Source organism: Xyrauchen texanus, chromosome 41 (genome assembly GCF_025860055.1).
Source record: "Xyrauchen texanus isolate HMW12.3.18 chromosome 41, RBS_HiC_50CHRs, whole genome shotgun sequence".
In the NCBI taxonomy this organism is placed as follows: Eukaryota; Metazoa; Chordata; class Actinopteri; order Cypriniformes; family Catostomidae; genus Xyrauchen; species Xyrauchen texanus.
Window position 1 is genome coordinate 18,218,434 of NC_068316.1, and position 23,592 is coordinate 18,242,025.

General features: G+C 40.1%; 1 protein-coding gene across 3 annotated transcripts in view; it reads right to left on the reverse strand.

The window, feature by feature from the left end:
* Nucleotides 1-1,459: 1,459 nt before the first annotated feature.
* The window catches only part of LOC127634268 (neuropilin and tolloid-like protein 1), a 139,126-nt gene continuing 116,993 nt past the window's right edge, over nucleotides 1,460-23,592 (reverse strand). For 2 of the 3 annotated variants that reach the window (XM_052113737.1, XM_052113739.1), the window contains 5 exons: nucleotides 21,771-21,999; nucleotides 9,711-9,824; nucleotides 7,789-8,365; nucleotides 7,045-7,119; nucleotides 1,460-2,228 (listed from right to left, as the gene is read on the reverse strand). In XM_052113737.1, coding sequence (XP_051969697.1) covers nucleotides 7,059-7,119; nucleotides 7,789-8,365; nucleotides 9,711-9,824; nucleotides 21,771-21,999 — 981 coding nt within the window. In that variant the 3' untranslated portion in view covers nucleotides 1,460-2,228; nucleotides 7,045-7,058. Of the gene's footprint in view, nucleotides 2,229-5,376; nucleotides 6,167-7,044; nucleotides 7,120-7,788; nucleotides 8,366-9,710; nucleotides 9,825-21,770; nucleotides 22,000-23,592 lie in introns of those variants that run through there. The other variant, XM_052113738.1, reaches the window with a different exon arrangement.

Genomic DNA, 23,592 nt, shown 5'->3' on the forward strand with positions numbered 1-23,592 from the left:
GCCGGCCTAGTACGTGTGCTAAATAGGCCCTGTACTGGGGCAGGTGCTCCTCATGGGCTGGTTGCCTGTATATAACCCTGTGTGATGTATCTTCCATGAGACAGTTTCCCGTTGGTAAACCTGCATCTTCCCCTCTGCCACCGGTCGCCGCATGTAGGACCTACCACGGGGACTTCTCCACATGTGACACTGCCGACAAAACTCGGTAAGACCATGTGACATATTTCCACACAATTACCTTCCCTCCAGGCTGGGTGTGGTCTCCGCATTGTCTTCCCCTTGGGAAGGGACACCTCCCCGACTCGGATATTCATGGCCCCCAACTGAACAATTTCCATTCTTTATTGGGGAGAAAATGAGAAGAGGCCATGGCTGGTGCACCCTGTCCCCATTTTTGGGCAGTCGACTTGTCCCTGAGGTGCAGAGGACCGTACACCCCTGTAAGAGCATTGGGGGAGGTTACGTGACAGCCGGGTGCGCTGGCTACGAGGTACTCAACATTGTGACTGTCTCGCACCACCAGTCCACCTAACACAGTTCAGCTATTTGTGGTGTTTTGTTTAGGGACCCCTAGTGTCACTACATCGACACAGAATCGAGTGAGTGACAGATAGGGAATGTCTTGGTTCCTTTTGTAACCTCCATTCCCTGATGGAGGGAATGAGACATTGTGTCCCTCCTGCCACAACACTGAACTACCTGCTGAAATTGCTCCTCAGCACAAAACCAGAATGAGTGGTTGAAAGCCAGCTCCTTTTATACCAGTATGTCAAGCAGAGTGCCATGCTAATTCCACTCGCCAATTCCCATTGGCCTTTTCTCAAAGATCAGAGGTATTTGGGGCTCCCAAGGGCGACCCCTAGTGTCACTACATCAACACAATTTCTAATTCCCTCCAACAGGGAATGAAGGTTACAAAAGTAACCAAGACGGTATAAATAAATACATGTAGAAATAAATACATTTACAAATATGTAGGAATAAATAAATGAGGAAATAAATATGTGGACATACATTATTATGTAAATAAAGACAATAATGCATAAATAAGGAAAGAAAAGTACAAATACTAATTTACAGTATTTCAGATTTTTACATTTATTTATTTATATGTATCCTTTTTTTTTTTTTTTAAAAAGAGATATTTATTTATTATTTTGGCAGTCCTGGTCCTCCATAATGAATGAGACTACTATAAATAGAACTAGAATTAGATTGGTAGAGTGATGTATTTTGATTGTTATCATATAAACAATATTGTTTTTGACTTGAAAGTACAAAAGGTTTCATTTTGACAAGGTAAAATTAAATTTAGCATATTTGTTTTCTTTAAACACATTACTTCTAACATGTCAACTAGTCTATTTGAATATGTTTCAGTCACACACAATTCCACAAAATTTCAGGGAGTCCAGCTGAATAATCAGGTTACACTTTATTTAAAACACTCTGTCCAGCATCAAGCAAATGTATTATGAACTAAATACTTTTTGTCAAATTACTTGGTTTGTCAGATTCTAAGAGGCAGGAAATACTGACATGTGCTCCACCCCTTTCTTATTAATTAGTAACTTGATGTTAAAAATATTATGAGCACACTTTGCTGTATGCATAGACAAGACCAGCTGACTTTGGGTTTCATTTACTGATGGTGTTTAAAAGGAGAACATATTTTTGTTTAATCTTCTGAGATAGTAGTCAGACATATCAGCATCTCTAACTAAATGTTACAGGATTAGAGAACTAATCACAGTAAAATAACCCCTGGATGAGGAGGAATACAAACTACACCTGTTTATCAGTTGGTTCAAGTATCGCATTTTTTGATCTTGGAATCTTTTAAAGGTCTTCAGCTATGCATTTTGCAAAGTACAAATACATACTCAGGACATTACAATTTGTATTGAAAAATAATCTGAGCATTACAATACAGTCGTGGAAGTCAAATCAGAGAAAACAAAAACATGTCAGATTCATTTTCCACTGAATGAAAAATGTACATCAGTTTGTATATTCAGTTTCAGTCCAGTGTCTGTAAATGAGTAGTCTCCACGAGCTTCATAGTTTGAGCTAATTTCAGACCATAGAAGATGGTGCAAATATATTGCCCATCAAATTGGCTAAAAATGGAAAAAAAAGCAGAATTGAAAACATTGAGCTTGAGGCTGTTTCCACAAGGTGGTCTCATAAGATGTCAATCTTGGGTGTGGTGTGTATGATGTAACAGACTGTAAAGAAAAAAACAAATTATTAGGTTAACTTCAAATCGAAATTGGCTTACATTGCTTCCACAATAAATAGGCTCATTGTAACAGCAAATTAAGATTTAAAAGAATAGGCTGCATTAACTCGCCAATGAAATTTTAAAACATTCTTAACAGATGTTCTTTAAAGTATGCAGTATATCAAACAAATACTGTAATTGCATCAGCAATGTAATAGCACAATTTATAAAAACAGTTGGAACAAACCTTTATGTCTTCAACTTCAGGTGAAATTGACATTCTACAGTACAGAAATGTCTACAGTAAATTTTTCCTAGTCGAAATTCACCAGTAAAGTAATGAATTCTTCAATAGCATTTATTTTTCTGTTTATAAAAGTTTATATATATATATATATATATATATATATATATATATATATATATATATATCAGTATTTATATAAACATCACACCAATGGACAGACAAGATGAAGACAACTTTTATTTTGGAAACACTGATAAATCTTTTCATAAGTTTTAATAAGTGTGGTGATGATTGTTTAGAAATCTAGCTTGGAAAGATGGGGACTTTTACTCTGTTTCTTTATGAATATGGATAAGCTTTACAAAAAGTTTTTCAAATGTTTCACAATAGTACTGAATTAAAAATATGTCTGTGTGTGTGTGTGTGTGTGTGTGTGTGTGTGTGTGTGTGTGTGTGTGTGTGTGTGTGTGCACGTCAGAGAATGAGGAGGCTTACCGCAGCCTTCGCTCGGAGGTTCAGAGATCACAAATCACTCTTTAATTCTATCAAAAAAGTTACTTGCAGTGCCACACCTATAACCATCAGTAGGGAAAAGAACGGTGATCCAATCTCTGACCCCCAGGAACAGGTTTTCAGATTTTATGAGCATTTTTGTGAGGTCCTGGGGGAGGGGAAGTCCCTCAGCCTGGAAAACATTGTGGGACACAGTGGGGATGACCCTGCTGGAGCTGCGGTGCTTAAAATATTGGAGGAAGAAGTCACTCCCTGTGGGTGGCTGGCTGAGGTGCCATCTTTGGAGGAAGTACTGAAGGCAATCCGGAGCCTGAGACCAGGAAGGCACCGGGCAGAGTTGATCTCCTAAGAAATGCTGAGGGAGGGTGGCGTTTGTGCACAGACTGCCCTACATGACATCATAACAAGAGTCTGGATCCCTGGGGGGAGGGGGGGATTGGAAGGATGCCCTGGCGGTCCCTGTCTTTAAAAAGGGGGACCGCACGGATTGTAACAACTATAGGGGCATCTCACTCCTCAGTGTGCCAGGAAAGGTCCTGGCAAGGATTATTCAACATGTGGTTTCAGGAAAGGCACAGATGCTTGCACAGATGCCATATTTTGATACCATCAGTAGGCATGGGCTCTGGGTTGTTCTTCGTGCTTTCGGAGTCCCAGACCCGCTGCTCGCGATCATCAAGGACCTTCACGATGGCGAGCAGGCCATAAAACTACGTGGCCGGGTAGTCGGAGCCATTCCCTGTTCAACTTGGAGTGCGACAGGGTTGTCCTCTGGCTCCCACATTATTTAATATCTATTTCGATCACGTGGTTCGTGAAGCCTTCGATGGCTGTTCCAGAGGAATTTCCATCTGGTACAGATATAATAGGAGGTTGATCGATGCCCGAGTGCGGTCAAGGGATGGCTCCCTATTGATCAACCATATTATGTATGCTGATGATCTGGTGATTGCTGCTCACACAGAGGAGGAGTTGGAGGCACTGCTGATGAACCTGGAGCTTGCCACTAAGAGATGGGGCCTTACCATCAGCCCAACCAAAACTAAGCACCTGCCTGGGTATTATGTACCATCGGACACACAGTGTTTTCCATACCTGGGCAGTGTACTTATGACCAGCTCCGGTTTGACCGCAGAGGTCTCACTCCGAATCAGTCGAGCGGCATTATCTTTTCATCGGTTGCGTAACGCTGTGTGGAAGCTACCCGGTTTGTCACTCCGCACAAAGCTTCAGGTATTCTCGGCCACGGTCTTTCCCTCCCTTCTCTATGCTTGTGAAACATGGACCCCCCTAATGGAACATCTTCACCGGTTAGAAACATTTAGGCTGGCCTGCCTAAGATCCATCCTGGGTTTAACCAGGCTGGATTGTGTGAGGAGCTCACAAATCTTTGAAAGATGTGGAAAAAGTCCCATCGGTATGCTCCTCCGGCAGGCAAGGTTGCATTGGCTGGGTCATGTAGCCCGCATGCCCGGCCACCGCATGCCAAAACAGCTTTTGTTCGGCCGGATAGAGGGGGCTAAGAGATAGAGTGATGTGGTACAGGAGGATGCGGAGCTGAGTGGACTTGCTGAAGACTGGTACCAGCGGTGTCAAGATCGGCCTCTTTGAAGGAGGCTTGTGAAGGACGCTACTGGCCAGTTGGAGGCAGTCACTTTCCAACAACAACGGAGGGCAGAAGAGCGACGCTCACGACAACGAGCAGAGTGCCGGGTGGCTAAAGCACAGTAAGTTGGCACAGTAGGTGGCACAGGTGGTGCATCAGCCAGTCATCTTAGTCAGTCGACACTTCACGTGGCCTAACCTTGCACATAGCCTGGCACAAGCGTTGTGGTGAGGTCACTTAGCGGTTGTTGTTGTTGTGTGTGTGTGTGTGTGTGTGTAAGTGCAGGTGTATGGTATTAGTTTAGGGCAAAAATATCTGAATAAAATACAAATAAAATACAGATAACCACAACCAAGAATGCAAAATATAAATATATATATATATATATATATATATATATATATATATATATATATATATATATATATATTTCCTAGCATAATATTATATTATCAGCATGATTAACTATATTTTACAATACATAATGTTTGCTCTCCATTTTTTATTTCTTTTTGGTACAAAAACTTTCCAGATTAGATTTGGCCTCAATTTGACATATGGGTGGGACCTAGTGAATTATTGACCAATGAAAATGTTATTGACATATGAAAGTAGGTATTAAAGTTTATTTTTTCAAAGCTTATTTCAAAGGCTTAAATTGGTGCTAGATTTATAATAATAGTTTATTGTTTTTTGACAAAGCAGAAACTCAGTTCAGCTGTTGAACAAGTCATCTAATTTTTAACAGAGTTTAAATGCTACAATAATGTAGCAAATGACATATCATCATCCATCAGTTTTCCTAAACACCAGCAACTAAAATAGCTTATGGCAAAGAAATATGTACGTAAAGATCCCATATTCATTTAATCACAGAGGGTAGCCTATAAATGTTGTCATGATTTTAGCATGCAGTTAGTTAATATAGCATTAAACTATATTGGGAAGTATAGCGTCATTCCATTTCTTATAATTGTTCATTTATACCTATGTGTACAATAAATTAGTGTTGGGTTCAATGCTGTACCTGTATGTACAGTTACTTATTTTAAAATGATAAAGAAAACATGCATGGAAAATCTTAACATTAAGGTCTCTTATCCAACAAATATGTGGATAGAAAGGTATTGCTGAATGTTATTTTTTGCTGAAAAGGCATTTCTAACAAATAAAAAAAGACAAAGTTTGGTAGCAAAACATGAACATAAAAGGCATGCACTACAACAATACGTACTGAAATTACTCATTCACATTTATTCATATAAATAAAAATTAAACAATATCTAAATTTCACAAAGCTTAAGGCAATATTTTTGCAATCCTAAATAATGAATCTAAAAGAAGGCAATGCGCCTAAATTAGGAGATCACGTTAAAGCAATTTCATCACAGTCACTTCCTTTGTTACTGTATTGATGTCCTCCTTTGGGAAATGTTTACATCTGCAGGTTGTTTTGATATATTTGTCTTTAAAATGTCCATGTTATTATCAAGCTGGTGTATATCTCCGGTCCATATTTTCATATTTCATTGAAGCCAGTTCGTACTGATCCAGGATTGCACTATTTTCTAGAAGTCTACATGATGGAGACAATGTATGATAAAAGATGAGGAAAAAGCACACAGCATTGCACATTACACAGTATGATACAACACACACAAAATAATTTGCTCTGCATGAACATAACAAAATCAGTGCATCACTAATACGAAATGTGGTAATTTGTGTAAATTTTTAAGACAAAAAGTGCATGACATGTTTAAAATATATATAATAAATAATAAATTACATTAACGTATATCATTATATACTGTAGGTGAAATGCAATTATAAGTAAACTTCATTTTAGGCAAATTTATAAAGATTAAAGACAATTTAAGATGCTATTTTATTCAGTGCTATTTTTGGTCACAATCTATTATTAAGCAATTTCCTGTCACTGGGGTTAAGCAATGTCTTGAAGTTTACCTAAAAAAATCCCAGAAAAGCTGCTTTTTATCATCTTATCAACATGTCAACACTGTAAGGAGTGTCTGAATTTGCCTTTGAGAAGATCATAAATGTCTATTTTGATATGCAAACAAAAATCTTTTCAAAAAAGACTTTATTCATTAAACACGAGCAGATCGAATTGGTGTGTGTATTGGTAGTAAAAGGATTAGTATGGAAACTGTCCCATTTAACTCAATGATTTACACACAAATTTGTACTGCTAATGTTTCATGAATAAGATTCCATGCAAATAACATACAAAAATAAATTAAATGAAGGAAAAATGACAAGCAACATATGAAAGGACCTCACTAATAAGCAAGATGATCACATCTTAATGATGACCGTCTCGATGGCAGTGATTAGAAAATAAATAGTGCAATAAATAAAATTGACACTGACTCACAATGACTACACAAACAAGTACAGATATGAAATTGAGTGTTTTTATAGAGTTCTTACCTTCAGATTGTCTGTTACACCCTAGTTGTGTTGTACTCAGATTCATGTTTGTTTAGAGACCCAATGAGGCAGAACCTGAAATATCATTGCTTGTATGTTTATTATCATGATATTTGGTGCAGAAGGAATTAAAATGCACATTTATTTGTGTTTTTGGGAAAGCTCTCTTGCGAATTATCTTTTTTTTACATTTAAAATTACTTTGAAATCTCTGTAAACCAACCTTAAAGTCTTTAAGCATTGAATGTACAAAAATATTCTGTCCATTTTTCTTTTTCAAACCTGTTTTTTCTTTTTTTTAAATATTTTTTTTATAACAGGACAATGATAAATCTTTCTTTAAAAAATACATAATCCATTATATGAGTTTCTATGGATATTTTATCAGTCAAATTAAACTAGTCATGCACGATGTGTAAAGCAGTTTAAAAACTCTTGTTAAAATAGAAGCCTTTATGTTCATTTGAAATAAGGTCACAGAGGTAATTGAAAATCTCAGAAGAGGTCTGTGTTCATCTCAGTTTCAAACCCATCTCAATGACCATGACTGCAGTCTCAATGTCAAAAAAGGAAAATCAAAGCAAAACAAAACAAGAATGAAAGTAAGAAAGAAAAGCTGGAGCAAAACTCAATGAGGAGCTAAGAAGAAGAGCTACAGAGGAATAAAAATGAATGTGAGGGTAAATCGTTCCAAAATATGCATTGTAATGAACTATCTACATCACAAAATCAATGTATACTGACCGCTGCACTGCTTTCTCATGTCTGGACAGCCTGTGGCTGGTGGTTGGCACCTCCTCCAGGTCATCATCTAGGTCACAGGCGTCTGCAGCGTCTTGTGAGTAGGTGTGTCTCATTACCAGAATGTTCCGCCGGTTGGTTTGGGGAGGAAGTGGCCGCATCGGTTGCGCTGGGATGTCTGTCAATATGGCCGCTGCCGCTTCACGGGGACTCAGGTTGATTCGGCTGCCCTTGGTGCTGGATAGCTGCGAGGAACCGCAGTGATGCTCGTGTACGCAGCGCGAGGAGGCGCTCCTTAGTTTGTGGTAGCTCTCAAAGTCCTCAGCCAACTCGGCCAGGTCCACCGAGGTGGCCGCTGCACTGCGGAGAGTGCACAGTTCATAATGTGGCGGCTCTTGGAACACCTCCTGGAACATGGTGGGGTCAAAGTCCTCACGTCTCAGGATGTACTTCTTCCTTGGCTGCTTGATTTGAACAATCACAGATACAACCAGTAGGATAAGTACAATGCAGCACGTTACACCGATGATGGTGCCATTAGTGTTATTGAGGTTGTCCAGGATATTGGCTTTCCGTTTTTCTGCAAAACGCAAAAGGAAGCATAACTAGATAATTCCATTTTCAGAAGAAAAAGTAAGCAGTGCTTGCCCATGCCAAACTTGCCGCAGTGATGCTATATGGTTTTCTTGTCTGCCAAGTGAAAATAAAATAAATCTGATCACTAAGAAAAGTGATAGCACACTGAATGATGATATATCATTCATGTTCTCATCACAAACAGTCCAGGGAAAGTTATGCACAAAACCGTAAAACTTAAACCACACAAATACAGATGTAAGCGCTTGGCTAATGCACAACCAATGCACAGTCCGTTTTAAGGAGTAAATGTGTGCTCATATGTAACCGTGGCAGTAAAAAAACCTCCTCACTCAAGAGGGCGATAAAAGTTACATTCAAAAGGTCGTGCTGTTAAACTGGATGTGTTATTGGATGTGTAAGTTGCTATAAATATATTGACTTTAACTGACTAGCTCAGTAATTTTCTCTTCAAGATGTTGCTCTGTCATGATAGTAATTGGCTCGACAGAGAAAACTCACCATAGAAGTAGACAGTTCACACTAAATGTCTGTTATAGTGCCCCAAGAGGCAACGTTGGCAATGCAACTCATAATTACGTTATGTTCAAAATTGCAGTCTGACACTTTTTGGAACACAACAATGCACAAAATAAACCTTGCATAGAGTATGTATCGGCCTTTAGTGGTAATGGTTTGTTCAAATACCTAACCCCAAGTACGGACAATATAAATGGTGACGCTAACCTTAGCAAGCACCACAAATAGCCTACGTAAATTATTACTCCATGTCATCTCAGGTTAGCTTCTGTTGAATTATCAAAGAGATTACAAATACTGCACAGAAGTAGTAAATCATTCTAATGGATCAAGTTTGACATTTATGTACTACAGTGAGTATGTAACATCTGTGCTGGCTTTGGTTCAAGAGAGTGTATGGGGTGTATACAAACCCTAAACCATGGCATTTCACAGCTAATGAGGATAGATCTGTAAATTTACATTGTCTCTAAATTATTACTGTGAAAAACAAATTAGGCTGAAACACCTCTCCAGTATCCTCTATGGTGGATCCCAGAACTACTGTCAACATTCTGTTAATTTAGCATGAACAGCTTATAAGCACATATATTGCTGAAACGCACTAAGAAATTGCTGATGACTTGTTGTCAAGCATGAACAAGAAGAGGTGGGCAAATGCTAAAACAATGCTTCTGAAGTCCACAAGAATCACTAGTATTGATCTTCAATCAGAGAACAACGAAGACCAAGCTATATGAGTTCACAAACCACTAAAAATTGCCCTGGAGGGACTAAGTCTGACAGGATAAAAAAAAAGTTCCACTCACCTTTGCAGTGGTTCTCATCCCAGGGGTAAACACAGTTCTGGACTCCATTGCACACCAGCGTGTTATTGATACACATGTTACTGTGGCAAAAGAAAGTATCTGCCTCACATGGAGCTGAGGGAGAAAAATGGATAATACTAATGTCAGATTACACATAATTTCTTCTTGTTAATAAGATGCTGTCTATAATGTCTTACCCTGTGAACACAATTAATCACATAAATCACACTGCATGTCTATCTGACTGTGTCTGTGTGCATCAATACAGTTCAAATTTAGAAATTCATTACTCAAACCCACCAAATCATGTTCTTTAGCCTTCTGTCTGGCATTAATTTTTATCTCTTCAAATATGCTTGGAAACAAATCCCTGTCTGTAGATGTTTTGCAGATATTTTGTAATATGTAGGCTACAGTGACTTAAATGTAATATATCTGGTTGATTAAAATGTATTACTGAATTTTAGATAACTTCATTTGAGTTCATCTTAATTCATCAGATGTCATTTGGATAATTAATGATACAAACTGCAATTAGTTCCATGCCCGCTAATATCCTTCAAAGATCAAAGAAGATTAATCTCATATTTGTGTCACACATTAAAAAATATAAGAGAAAGTGTTCAAATCTACATTTGCAGCTGAAAAATAAATTAAGGTGTGATGTGTGTGTGTGTGTGTGTGATATGTGAAAGAATATGCGTGAAGAAAACTAGTTACAGCTTGTACAGATGGCTCAATTAAAGGCAAAGTGACTTTCATAAGGGGCGGCACTTCAATCTCGATCACCTCACACACGTAAGTACCTAACACACCCACCCATGTGTTGGAAATTCCCACATAACTTACTTGAGATACTAATATGCTAAACAAATTCATGTTGCTCATATTGTGGTCTTCAGATGTCATGAATCACTTAGTTCGCACAACAATGAGAACCTTTCTTATATAACACAGCTTCAAGGTTGCAGTGATCTTCCTGGCTGATTTATAAATGACGGTATTCCTCAGTTGTTTCCAGGTGAGAAATAACAACATAAATTAGGATGACTCATCATTCCTGAAGTACTGTCCTCCTCCTCACACTTTGGTCTTTGAGTTTGGACACAGTTCATTTTCTCACCACAAGGACGTGCTGCAGACCTGTGCTTCTCCATGCAGAATCACTAAATTAACTGGACTTTATTTAAAGGTGGGTCTGCTCCCACCTCCAGAGAAATTCATTTCCAGTGATCTTAAAATAAAAGTGGCATTTTTCACACACTCGCTAACCACCCAGTGCATAAATTAAGCAATAACACTGATGTGGATGTAACGGTAGCCAGTTGGTAGGTAGCTGTGCAATGTGTAAACCTCACTACCTTGCTCTCAAGAGGCACACTAGAGACTGATGCTAGGGCCTGTAGCCATTAACCACCTCGTTATCGCACCTGCCTCCCATGCCAGAGACCCTGGTTCAAATCTCACTCAGAGCAGGTCGAGCAGGACTGGCTACATAGACAGCTCTTCAGTTAACTCTCTGATGCATAGTGTTTACCATATGTGTACTGATCTTTAAAAGCCTTTCTAAGAAGCAGAGGTCCCATCTCATATCAAGTTGATAGACCAGCCAATTGGTTGAATTAGGAATATATGTCAGATTCAAGGTAAATGAAGTTATGAGAGTGCATGTTGAATGTGTGGGTGAAAAATGGTTCTTGGACACAATGTGCGAATTAGTCCTGATTTGACACCAGTCAGAAATGAATTTGTCTACAAATGTAATATGCTTAAGTGGACTGAATGTAACTTTAATTTCCTAAAAAGTATATTGGGTAAGACCTTCCTCAGTGGACTGTGGTTTCCCCCTTCAGGTGCTGAGGCTAGCAAGAAAGATGGGGGGAGAAAGAGAGTGCATAAGTAAGTGCCAGAACAAGTTATGCAGGGGTGTTACCCGGGCAACCGCACATCCTGTGTTCATTCACTGGAAAGGGCTGCACAAAGGACAGCGGGCTCTTATACAAATCCACCTATCGCTATTCATGAAGACTGACGCAAGCGCACAGCTGCCTCTTTCTATCTCAGAAAGAGCATTATGTGCTTTCTTCACCCTCAAGGCTCTCAGCACTAAACCCCCAACTCATTCCCTAAACCATTTTTCTTAAATCTACATGCTTCAGGACATCCGCCTCCCTCTTTAAATGCAAAATCAGGCTGAATTTAGCTCTGCATTCAATCAGAGGAAGTGGAAGCTGTGCCTCTATGCTGTAGCAGAAACATTATAAGGGAGGAGATGGAGACAGTTTTTATATATTAGAGTGACCATACTTTTTCCTGGACATGTCCTCTTTTTTGGACCAGAAAAAAGCATCCGGCAGGGATCTAAAAATTGGCTGAAAATGGGATTTGGCTTTGTCTTCATATTGATGTGCTCTCTACAGTAAGGACTATCATACATTCTGTGTGTTTGATACTGTGCATCAGTTTTCACCTGTTTACATGTGCTTATTTGATTATTCTGTCTGCGAGCAGAAGAGCGTGCACTTTTTCAAAGTACTCTTTTTTACACTCTCTCTCTTGTCCGCCTGCGCACTCAGTTTGTGTGCGCGTGAGAGTCATCGCCAAACCTGTTCTGTCTGTTCTCTCGTCCAGAAACATCAATAACGTAAGAACACTTTTAAAAGTACGTTCCCCAACACTGCAAATTATTAAATAGAACACTTGTTTCATCAGACTCCCACTAACTATTTATATAATTATATCATTTTTAACTGAAAATGTTGACAATATCGAGATAACATCAAATATACTATGTTTCAGGGAAATTTAAATAAATGAAAAAAAATATATATATATATATATATAAGTATAGTAGTATAAAAATGATTTTAATGACATCTGATATTTTACATTGTTGTATTTCATTTTATGGCCATTATTAAATTAATTAATGTTACTATTAGTATTAGTAGTCACTAGGAGTTTGTATGAATGAAAATATCTGCCTTGGGCCATTACGAATATGGCTGCAGAGTGAAATGACTTGCCTTAAAGCGACTTTGGCTGGTGTGTGAGGGGCAAATTAACTAAACAGTTTTGCACACTGCTTTTGCACATGATATTTCACCGCAAGAATCTGATAGAAATTCTCCACGCACAATCCAGTTTAACAAGGTGCTAAATGCCAACATAATCACACTGGAAGTCTGCATTTTGGTTCAGAGAGTTTCAATACCCTAGGAATGGCCACATTATGCAGACTCACTGACAAGCTCCATCTCCTATCAGACGTTTTTGCACTGGCTCTAGCATGTTTTTCTTTCCTTGTGCTGTAAGCAGACGAGTGTTACATCAGCAATGTGGGAGACCCGGTTTCAGATACCGCATTGACACCAGAAAGTAATCACGTTTGCATAATAAGTAGTGAGCGTGATCAGAGGTTGCATTTTCCCCTCTAACATGAAATTTTGTCTATTTTTTGTGTTTGAAAACTTGCTTCATTCTGTTAATTAGCTTTGTTTACAAAACTCAGTGCTACTTGCCTGGCACAATTAAGATCGACTACAGTATTACCAGCCACAGAAAGAATTATTAAAAAGAGATGTTTGTGTACATTTTGTATTGGTCATGGTAGCAGTAATTCATCAAATGATGTTCAAATTATGGAGAAGAGTATTATTACTGGGCATATATCCAGACACAAGGTGTAGTTGAACACACTTTCTGCATTTAAAAGAGCCAATTCAGGTGCCTACATCATTGTGGTGGAGCAATACTGTACAAGTATGTAAAAATTCAGCTGGATTTGGATGATTTCAGGGTACATAATCTTTTGAAGCAACATGTCGATTTCCTGCATGATAATGTTGATTTGTTTGGTGAATCAGGTGCTAAAATAAAGCAGACAGCGAATGAAAATAAACTATGCTATCAGTAAGTGCAATTCAGTGAAATCCCCCCTCTCGCTCTTGCTAACATAAACAAGGGGCTGCAGCTTTAGCCTGGTAGTAAGGATGATGGTGTCTCTCATTGCAGTTTCCTTTTAATCTTTTACTCATCAGTGTCTGGCATGGTATTGTGGGGCTGACATTGTTTTTAGGGGCTACAGGGACTATGATATTGTTTTTAGGGGCTACTGGGACAAGACACATGGTGACTGGGCATCAAAGCAGTGGGACCATTATGGAGGAAGGTGTTTGATGCCGGCAGTGTGCACTAATGATGAGTGTGCTACATGCCAAACATTAAACCCACATTTTATGACTCTGTCTCCAATTTCTCTCTCAGCACTTCCTCTATTAACACTCCATCTTCATCATTCCTTTCTTATTCCTCCTTACCCACAATTCCTTATCCCCTTTAAAGTTCCCCATCCTTCCATTTCCTTTTTTCCCCCTCAACATTTTCATTCTCTCCTTCCCCGTTATTGCTTCACAGTGACTCGACTGTGTCTGATGCAGCTAGCACCGCCACCAAGAGAGCTGCGAACCCCAACTGTGGTGGATCACTGAATCAAAGAAGCCCGCGTGGCGGGGCACCGGCATTGCCCTCATGCTTCCAAGAAAATGCTGCATCCCTGCAGAAACAGCTCATCCCTTAAATGAGTAATCCTGTAATTCTGTGCATCAATGGTCCCCACCCCCATAGCCCTTCTGTTTCTGATAAGGGTAGCAGAGGGAACAGGGGAAAGCAGAAGCCAGCAGAATAATTTTAAATTCAACATGGGAACGTATACAACCAGTTTTAAAAGGCTGCAGTGTAATGTGGCTCTACTAATTAAATAACACTGTTGTACAATTTAAAGGGATAGTGCACACAAAATGGATGATTCTTTCATTAACTACTTACCCTCATTCTGTTCTAAACCGGATGACTTCCTTTCTCCAGTGGAACACAAAAGGAGATGTTACAGTAGGACAAATGACAGCCTCAGACACCATTCATGTTCATTGTATGGAAAAAAGATACAATGCAAGTAAAATGTGTCTAAAACTAACATTCTGCCTAAAATTTCCTTTTTTGTTCCACAGAAGTAAAAAAATTATATGGGTTTGGAACAACATTTAATTTTCAGGGGAACTATTTCTTTAAGAGTCAACAGATGTTCCCTATCAAAAAGCTACACTTTGATGCTGCACTGATTTAGTGCTTTGGGAACAACTTTAGGTGTGACCAGCTGTGAATATGTCTGCAACACGTCAATTAAATGCTGGTGACATCATTGGATGCACCTGTAGCAGGGCTATAAATAGATGCGTCACAGGTGCATCGCCAGGTCTTTTGTCTTCAGACCACTCTGTGTGTGTTGTGCTTCTCAAGCTGTCAGAACTTTCTTTCCTCTGTTAGGAGTTAGAATTTGTTAGGCAGTGCGCAGAAAACATTTTCTCTTTTCCAAGAATGAGTGTGAAGCAAAGCAAGCAGTGTGTGTTCCCGTGTTTATGCTCTATGGCTGAAATGGACACACATCAGTTTTGTTTTGTGTGTTTGGGGGAACAGCATGCTACTCTTGCATTGGAGCGGGGCAGGTGCAAGCATTGCGACCTGTTTACAGTCAAAATGCTTCGCACTCCTCTCTGTTACTTCCAAGATCCAGCGCCCACTTTTTCATCATGGGGCTCTCGCATGGATCTGGCTGAGGAGCGAGAAATGGGTCAGTCCCTATTGCTCGCTCTCTGCCCAGATCCAGCTGTTCTTTCTCGTAAGCCTGTAGTGCGCTTCAGCACCTCTTAATTTCACGAAGTGAACTCTGAACCTCTGAATATTCCACGCACAATAATAAAGCAGTGAACAAGAGACCCCCAAACGCTCCTAATTTGAAGACAGATTTCTGTCTGGTGGCCAATAAATAAATAAATAAAAAAAATTAATAAAGGAAGGAAACGCTATATCAGTCCTTTCCTTTCTTCTATGACCTCCATGACGAGCGTTCTCATTCATAGAGTAATCCTTATACTTCCCGTGTCTTCGTGCCCTCGTCGTCGACATATTCAACTATCGTGGGTGCTGAGGCTCGGGGGTACAAGAGATAATTGTGGGAAATCTCTTGCCTGGCTTGGCATCATCGCTAAAGAGACCCACTCTCCCCACAAAGCCGTGCAGGACCACCTCCACGCTTGTGGGGAAGGCACATCAGGCTGGTGCTGCACACTATGGCACTGTTACAGGCGTACTAGGCTGATCTGTTGAAGGACCTGAGTGTGGGCACCACGGTCGACGAAGAGGCTTTCTCAGAGCTTCGTCGAGCAAAGGATCTGTCTCTCTGCGTGACCAAGCATAAGGCTCGTGCCATTGGCCGGTCTATGTCTGCTTTGGTCAGCACGAAGAGACTCTTATGGCTCAACCTGTCAGGCATCAGAGACAAGGAAAAAGGTTTCCTTCTCGATGTCCCGGTTTCGCTTTCTGGCTTATTTGGTGACGCTATGAAGGTAGTTATCACCAGGTTCCAGGAGGCAAAGAGTCACGAGGAAGCCTTCTGGCAATTCCTTCCTCGCCGCACTCAGGGGGAGGGGCCGTCGGCCACCCAGCCCCGCCCCGGTCCTTCTACAAGGGAGGCTCAAAAACAAAGCATGGCGAATCGTGCTCCCCTCGTAGAGACTGGGGCCGGCTCGTCGCCCTCCGCAGCCCCCAAAGCAAGACCTCAGGGCAGTCATTTCTAAGAAGAGAAAACCCTGATGGTCTTCCGCCCAGCCTTGTGGGGATAGCCCCCCTCGGGATGGGGCAAGTGAATCATTCACTTGTACCCACCCGATACCCCCAAGAAACCTCTCCATTCTCGCCGCCTCTGGTGTTTCGGGAGTTAGAGGTTTCCAGTGTAATGTTGGGTTTTCCGTTGCTTCCTGCCGTAGTCCAGGACACGGAACACTCGACATCCCCTCAACAGGAAGTGTCAAAATCGATACCCATCTCAGAGAACCTGGCAGCATGGAAACTACTGCCAGGTATTTCTATGTGGGTCCTAAGAACAATAGAGAAAGGCTACAGAATTCAATTTGTTCGCCGTCCTCTGCGTTTCAACAGCGTGGTTCCCACTACCGTGAAACCGGAGCAATCATGTCTACTGTGGAAAGAACTGCAAAGTCTCTTGGTCAAAGGGGCCATAGAACATGTTCCCCTTCCAGAGAAAGAGTCAGGTTATTACAGCAGATACTTCCTGGTTCCCAAGAAGGGTGGGGGGTTGTGTCCAATCTTAGATCTTCGAGGTTTGAATCCCTCAGCCAGGGCATTCAAGTTCAAGATGCTAACTGTCAAGATGGTCGTGTTCCAAATCCAACATCACGATTGATCTCATGGACGCATACTTTCATATAGAAGTTCCGGAGGTTCGCTTTCGGGGGAGAAGCTTTCCAATATCGGGTTCTTCCATTCAGCCTAGCCCTATCACCCCACACATTCACGAAATGCATGGATGCAGCACTGGCTCTGAATTACATAAACGACTGGCTGATACTCGCACAGTCACAAGAACTGGCAGTTCAGCACAGGGATATCGTCTTAGCTCATCTGGTTTCTCTGGGTCTGAGACTCAACGTCAAAAAGAGTGTTCTCTCTCCCACTCAGGAAATTACCTATCTGGGCATTGTATGGAATTCGATCATGATGCGGACACAATTGTCTCCTGCTCGAATTGTGTCCATTCAGAACAACCTGAGCAAAGTTAGACTATGCCAAGGTTGCACTGTTCGTCAGTATCAACGAATACTAGGTCTCATGACATCTGCGTCCTCGGTGATCCCTTTGGGCCTTCTGCACATGAGACCGTTTCAGTTGTGGCTCAAAGCCAGGGGATTTCATCCAAGGGCCAGTCCCTTAAGGCTGATAAGGGTTAAGTGCTGCACACTTCGTACCCTTTCTATGTGGTTCAGACCCCGGTTCCTCACTTTGGGTCCAACTCTAAGTGCATCTTGCCATCGTAAGTTGCTAACGACAGACGCCTCCCTGATGAGCTGGGGAGCATTCTTAAGTGGTCGTCCAGCTCAAGGGGAATGGGAGGGTTGTCAGCTCGATCAAATGTCTCGAGTTGACGGCTGTATTTCTGGCCCTGAAATACTTCCTCCAGAGGTTGCCATGTCTTGGTGCAGGTGGACAACACAGCAGTAGCCTCTTACATAAACCATCAAGGAGGGCTGCGTTCACACCAGCTGAAAAGACTGGCATGTCAGATTCTCCTTTGGGCCCAGGGCAAGCTCCTGTCAGTGGTTCTATATCGGTAGTTCTTAAAAAACGAACACCAATTCTAAGAAAATGCTAACTTTAGCCAAGTTTTGCTTAGCATTTTCTAGATTCACAAAATGTATCTGTTTTCCTTATATCTGACTCGATGCAGAGAACTAAATGACTACATGGCCATTATCACCGAACTCTCCCTCTCCTTCAGGGGAACACTATTCTATGTCTACCACAAGCTTTGCTCTGCTAAATGCACAGCCAGAGTGTCCCAGTGGAACAAATGCCCATACTGGGGAGCTCTGGACAGAGAACTGCATAACAAATTGTTCTTAGGATGCAAAAGCATGTCATGCGTCATCTGCAGGTCATTGGAACATCAGACAAAAAATTGCCCACTAACCCAAAATTTACCAAGTCCTAAATCTTCCTCCCCATTAAGTCTACTGCTTATGTTCCCCAGTTCAGATGCAATAGCGCTTCGAATTTCAAGAAGCGTACCTTCCGTCCCAACACTGGAAGACAAATATGTAATGCTTTAAATGATTTTTGTTGCTCCAGACAACACTGAAACAATGCTCTCCCGGTGGCACATCTTGCCACAATACTGAAAGTTTTCCAGACTTAGGCATTCCCGTTTCCGACGAATAATCTCTTGGTCCCGGGACAAAGATCTAATTATTAGGTATTAATCTCGATTCCATTGAAAAACAACCTTCTCTTTCCAATGGAAAGATCGACAGAATCATTAAGGTGATATTGAATTTGGTAGTATTCCTGCAATGCTCTAAAAGAGAGCTCCTCTCTTTGCTCGGATATCTAAACTCCTAATCCTCAATGCACATTATCCCCCAAGGTCGACCTTTTATTTCTCACCTCCACCATCCTGGCTCTCAGTGATTCAGTTACTTTCAATCTCTTGTGCTGAGCAGTTCTGCACCTCTGAATCACAATTCTCAAACAGAGGAACGGGATCTCTCTCTTCTAAAATGAGTTCCTCTCTTATCCCAGCGAGATGCACCTGTTCTCAATTTTACCCCTATCCTCCACCTCTTCCGTTCTTTACGAACTATACCCGATCGCTGTAGCAGCTCATATCTTGGGGAAAGAATGGTCATCTAAAACCATGCTTTTCCTTTGCGATAACTCCCCTGTCCTCATGCCACTTCTAAGACATCTCATTTGGAGAGCCGTTTGCAAACAATTTATTGTTAAAGCTGAACATATTCAAGGAAACAAAAATCAATTAGCTGATGCTCTCTCCTGTTTTGCCTTTCAGAAATTCTGAACATTGGTTCCAGAATCAGACCCCTTCCCAACTCCAGTGTCTCATATTTCAGATTTGATCTTCCAATAAATCATCCCCTCAACTACTTGCATCATATTTTGACTGAATCAATATTTAACGCTGTCTCCCTCATTACTCTTCAGACCTACTAGACTTCCTGGAAAAGCTTCAAGCAGTTTCACAGTCAACACAACTTATATTTCCTGATTTCTCTCTACTCACTATCTCTTCTTTCATTTCATTTCTGTCTCATTTCAAGCATATCATTCCCGGGTCAGTAAAAACTCTGCGGTATTCATTAATAAATTAATTTACAGTCGCCATGCCCAGAAATAATTAACCCTCAAATCTTCCTCCAAATCAAAGGCATTCAAAAAGCTCAGCCAACCCACCCAGACACTAGACAGCCCTTAACACTCTACATTCTAGGCAAATGCCTATCCATCCTATACCACTCTTCTAACACAGCCATAAACCTCGATGCAATGTTAATTCTATTTTTTTCAGGTTTTTGAGATGCTCCAAATTTACACCACGCGTGAGGATGCCTCCACAATTTGAAATATTTTATCTTATTAATCCACTGTGTGAGGATGCCTCCATAATCAGAAATATTTAATCTTTTCAGACCACTGCATGATGATGCCTCCACAATTAGATATATTTTACCTATTCAAACCGTTGTGTGAGAATGCCTCCGTAACTAGAAATGCTTAACCTTTTCAGACTATCGCATGAGGACATGTTTATTTTTTCAGACCAATGCGCGAGGATGCCTCCATAACTAGAAATGCTTAATATATCAGTTGCCTGCGGAGGATGATTTAGTTCTTGCTATTATCAATCCTCCTGGTCGCCTAGCTCGATCTTGGGGTTTTTTAATATTCCCAAGCTTCTATTTTTGTCTTTCTCCTCGAAGTCTGTTCAAGGCGCACTGTCCTCTAATTATTTTGGTGGGAATCTATGAGCTCTGTTTTGATTTGAGATTCAACTCAAACACGAACAGCATGCCATATTTACTATTTTCGCTCTAAGATTATATGATCAAGTGAACTCGTGAAATTATATTAAAGATAGTTTAAATTTTTTTTGCAGAAATAGGAGTTCAAAACATGGTAAATTTTAATCTATTTTGATAATCGTACACCTATAGCACAAATGCTAGCGCTGCAGCATAGATTATCATTTGGGTTACTTGGAGACGTCTCTGGTGACAATCAAACCAGGAGTTTTGCTTCCTTACACATCATCTTCAGCGCCTCTGGCAATGGAATGCCTTTATGGTCAGAGATTGGAGATATTAAGTAGGACTATCCAACATCCTACTTATATGAAATGCAGCATGATGTATTGAAAATTTGCTGATGATATGCTTATTAGATAAGAAACCTTTGCCACTGGCTCTTCTGCTTCATTTGTGGTTTGTTTATAACTTACTCTAAATCATTGGCAGGACATAGGCATGACAAGCTAAATGGTTTAACTCACTTTATCATGCTTCATCGACACCAAACAAGAAAAATTATTAAAGTCTCTTTTAAGCAAAAGAACAATCAATACTGTGAGTGAAAAACAAACACATATAACTTATGTTATATGTAACTTAGAGCTGAAGTATGTAATTTTGTCTTTTGTCTTTATTAATTTCTCCTATCCCAGTTTAATATGCAGAGACAACTATTAGTAAGCCATACTTTTCTCGAAAACTGTAAACACTGTGTTTCTTTTGCGCTTTGCAACTTGCTTTGTTTTTTTTTTGCAACCTGCTTAGAACTCCTTCACTCTAAAGTGCAGTATACTGTAGTTATTATGTTTCAACTCCAAACCATTGTAAAGATATAATTATTTAATTTTGGCGAATACAATAAAATAAATACTTTCCTTTTTACTTTAGTGCATAAAACTCCAAATGTATCTCTGGGACAAAGTGATTCAAAATGTTGAAGCAGGTCACACACATATATATACATATATTTAGCTATGAATGTCCAAAAAAGGAACTGACAAAGAATCATTAGAATTATTATGAATGTTGTCATTTTAATCTATTAGCAACTTTTAAAAATCTATACATAATTTTTACGCATTAACATCCCTCTGTGTTTGGTAATCATTGGTTTAATGGAGCTGCTAATGAGAGTGGGAATGTGTGTCTTGTGTGTGTTTATGTGAAGAAATTTCAGACCATGTCTGCTTTTGCACAAACATGTGGATGTAACACAGATGCAAAACACATCATTGCTAATAAATAAGCCTATGTAAATTTAAAGCTGAAGTGTGTAATTTCTGTGGCACTAGCATCACCAAATGAATTTGCAAATATATTGTTTCCCGAACACTCCTTCCATCTTCTATTGGTCAGACAAACAGAAAATTCTGCCCCAAAATCACATCATTGGTGAGCCAATGTTGCTGTGCCAGACTTGTTGGGTTTCTCAAACAAACAAAGCAATGTGTTGATAGTGCTACAGAGCTTCTGTGTTACACTGTTAGGTGAAACCACCCTAAATATTTTTACTTAGTTATTTCTGCATTTTAAACATATTACACACGTCAGCTTTAATACAATCATGCAGGTGAGATGGGAGCACTTAAACTGTGACAGGTATGTTTGTGTGTGTGTAGCTTACGCTCTTGGAAGGTGGTGAAGAGGATACGGAAGCGGCTCTTGCGACTCCCCTCATCAGCCCACATGCGGACCACGCCCAGCTCGGACACCAGCATGACGTCGTTGGCCACAGTGCTGCAGAACTTATTCCTCAGGTCCTCCACCGAGCTGCTGCCATCATACACAGCCACAAAATTGCTTTTACACTCATTGGAGTTCTGCATCTCGTAGTCTAGGAAACGCAAGTAGATCTAAGAGAGAGGGGAAGAGAGAGAGAGAGAGCGAGAGACAGAAAGTGTTATGTCCATTGGAAATGTATTACTTCTAACACACTGGGAACTCGATTTTTTACAAGAAATGGGCATATCTGTCAAAATAATGTTTTTTTCTTCAGCGGTTTGGACGCAAACATGTCACCTGTCATATCAATGACATCTAGATTTCCTGGTGAACTGTGTGTACTTTAACAACAGAGCTTGGACTCTGAAGTCTAAAAAAATGCCTCAGATTGATGTAAATTGCACAGATAGATCGATACTGTGAGAGCAGTGATGAACATAGGGTGTTGTGTTTGCAATCTGACACACACAAAACATTGAGTGGTTTCAAAAAAGTTGCATTGATGAGCCCTTCAAACTGATGAACTCACACAGCATACCATTGAATTACATATCCACTCACATCAAAACCTTTGGGCTCTCTAAAAACCAGAGAGGTGTTAGAATGAACCATCTGTTCAGTTCTCACTCAATCTAACCCTAATCAAGCTTACTTCACACCTCTCTTCATCCAGAATCCCAAATTCAATGTTTGAAATATTAAAGGGGCCATGTCATGCATTTTTTTTAACTTTATTTTCCTTGAGTTTACTTATGATGTTAGTAAAGTTTTTGCACAAAAACCCTAGTATTAAATGATCCTTTTTCACCATGTCTCTGGTCCTCTGTCAGAAACACTCGGTTTTCTGTACTGTCCCTTTAAGGCCTCAACATACACACCCACTGTGTTATGTTGGCTGACAAATGGAAAAGGAAGTCCCGCTTTACTGGTAAAAGAGCCAATTACCTTTCAGATACAGGCATCACCTGTCAGTCAACTTGAGAAGACGCATTAGCTTAAAAATAGCGTTAACTTAAAAAGAGCATGTTTTATTGTGTTTTGAGCTAAAGAATAACAATTTATGTTACAATTGTCAGATTTAACTTTTGATTTGAAAGATGTTCTTTGATCATAATCTTGACTAATCATTTTGGAGATTTTGGTCTTTCTACATTCAAGTAGACAGGAGCTGTAAATTTATGATTGCATCCATAGAAAATAGCTGCCCAATAGCATATCAAAGATGGCCACGGAGTTGACTGATTTGGCTTAAAAAAAGACCTTGATTTGCCTTTGTTTTGTGGCCACTTCAATACACATCCTGTGTAATGGAAATATGGTATGTTTGCCAGATGGGGAGTCACCCCCGGATCATTTTGCTGGTCGACCAAGGGAGGGGATACCCCTTGACATCATAAACATGGGACAATGGGCATCCCAAAGCATGTATTTTGGGCAAAATACAGGATGTCCTGGCTAATATGAGACAGATGAGACAGCAGCCACTAGCGTATACTACAAAATTGTGTTTTGTTGCATTTGGCACTAAGCGTTCTTATATAATAAAATGACTTAATCTCATATATTTTGTGATTCGCAATTATGTAGACTAATTCATTGGTAAGTAACCATGTAATAAGCACAATCTGCTATGCATTGGAGTCCTGATCATGGATTATTTTGTGATAAAAATGGCTGAATATACAATTCCTTAAATATCAAACAAACACAATCCGATGAAACAG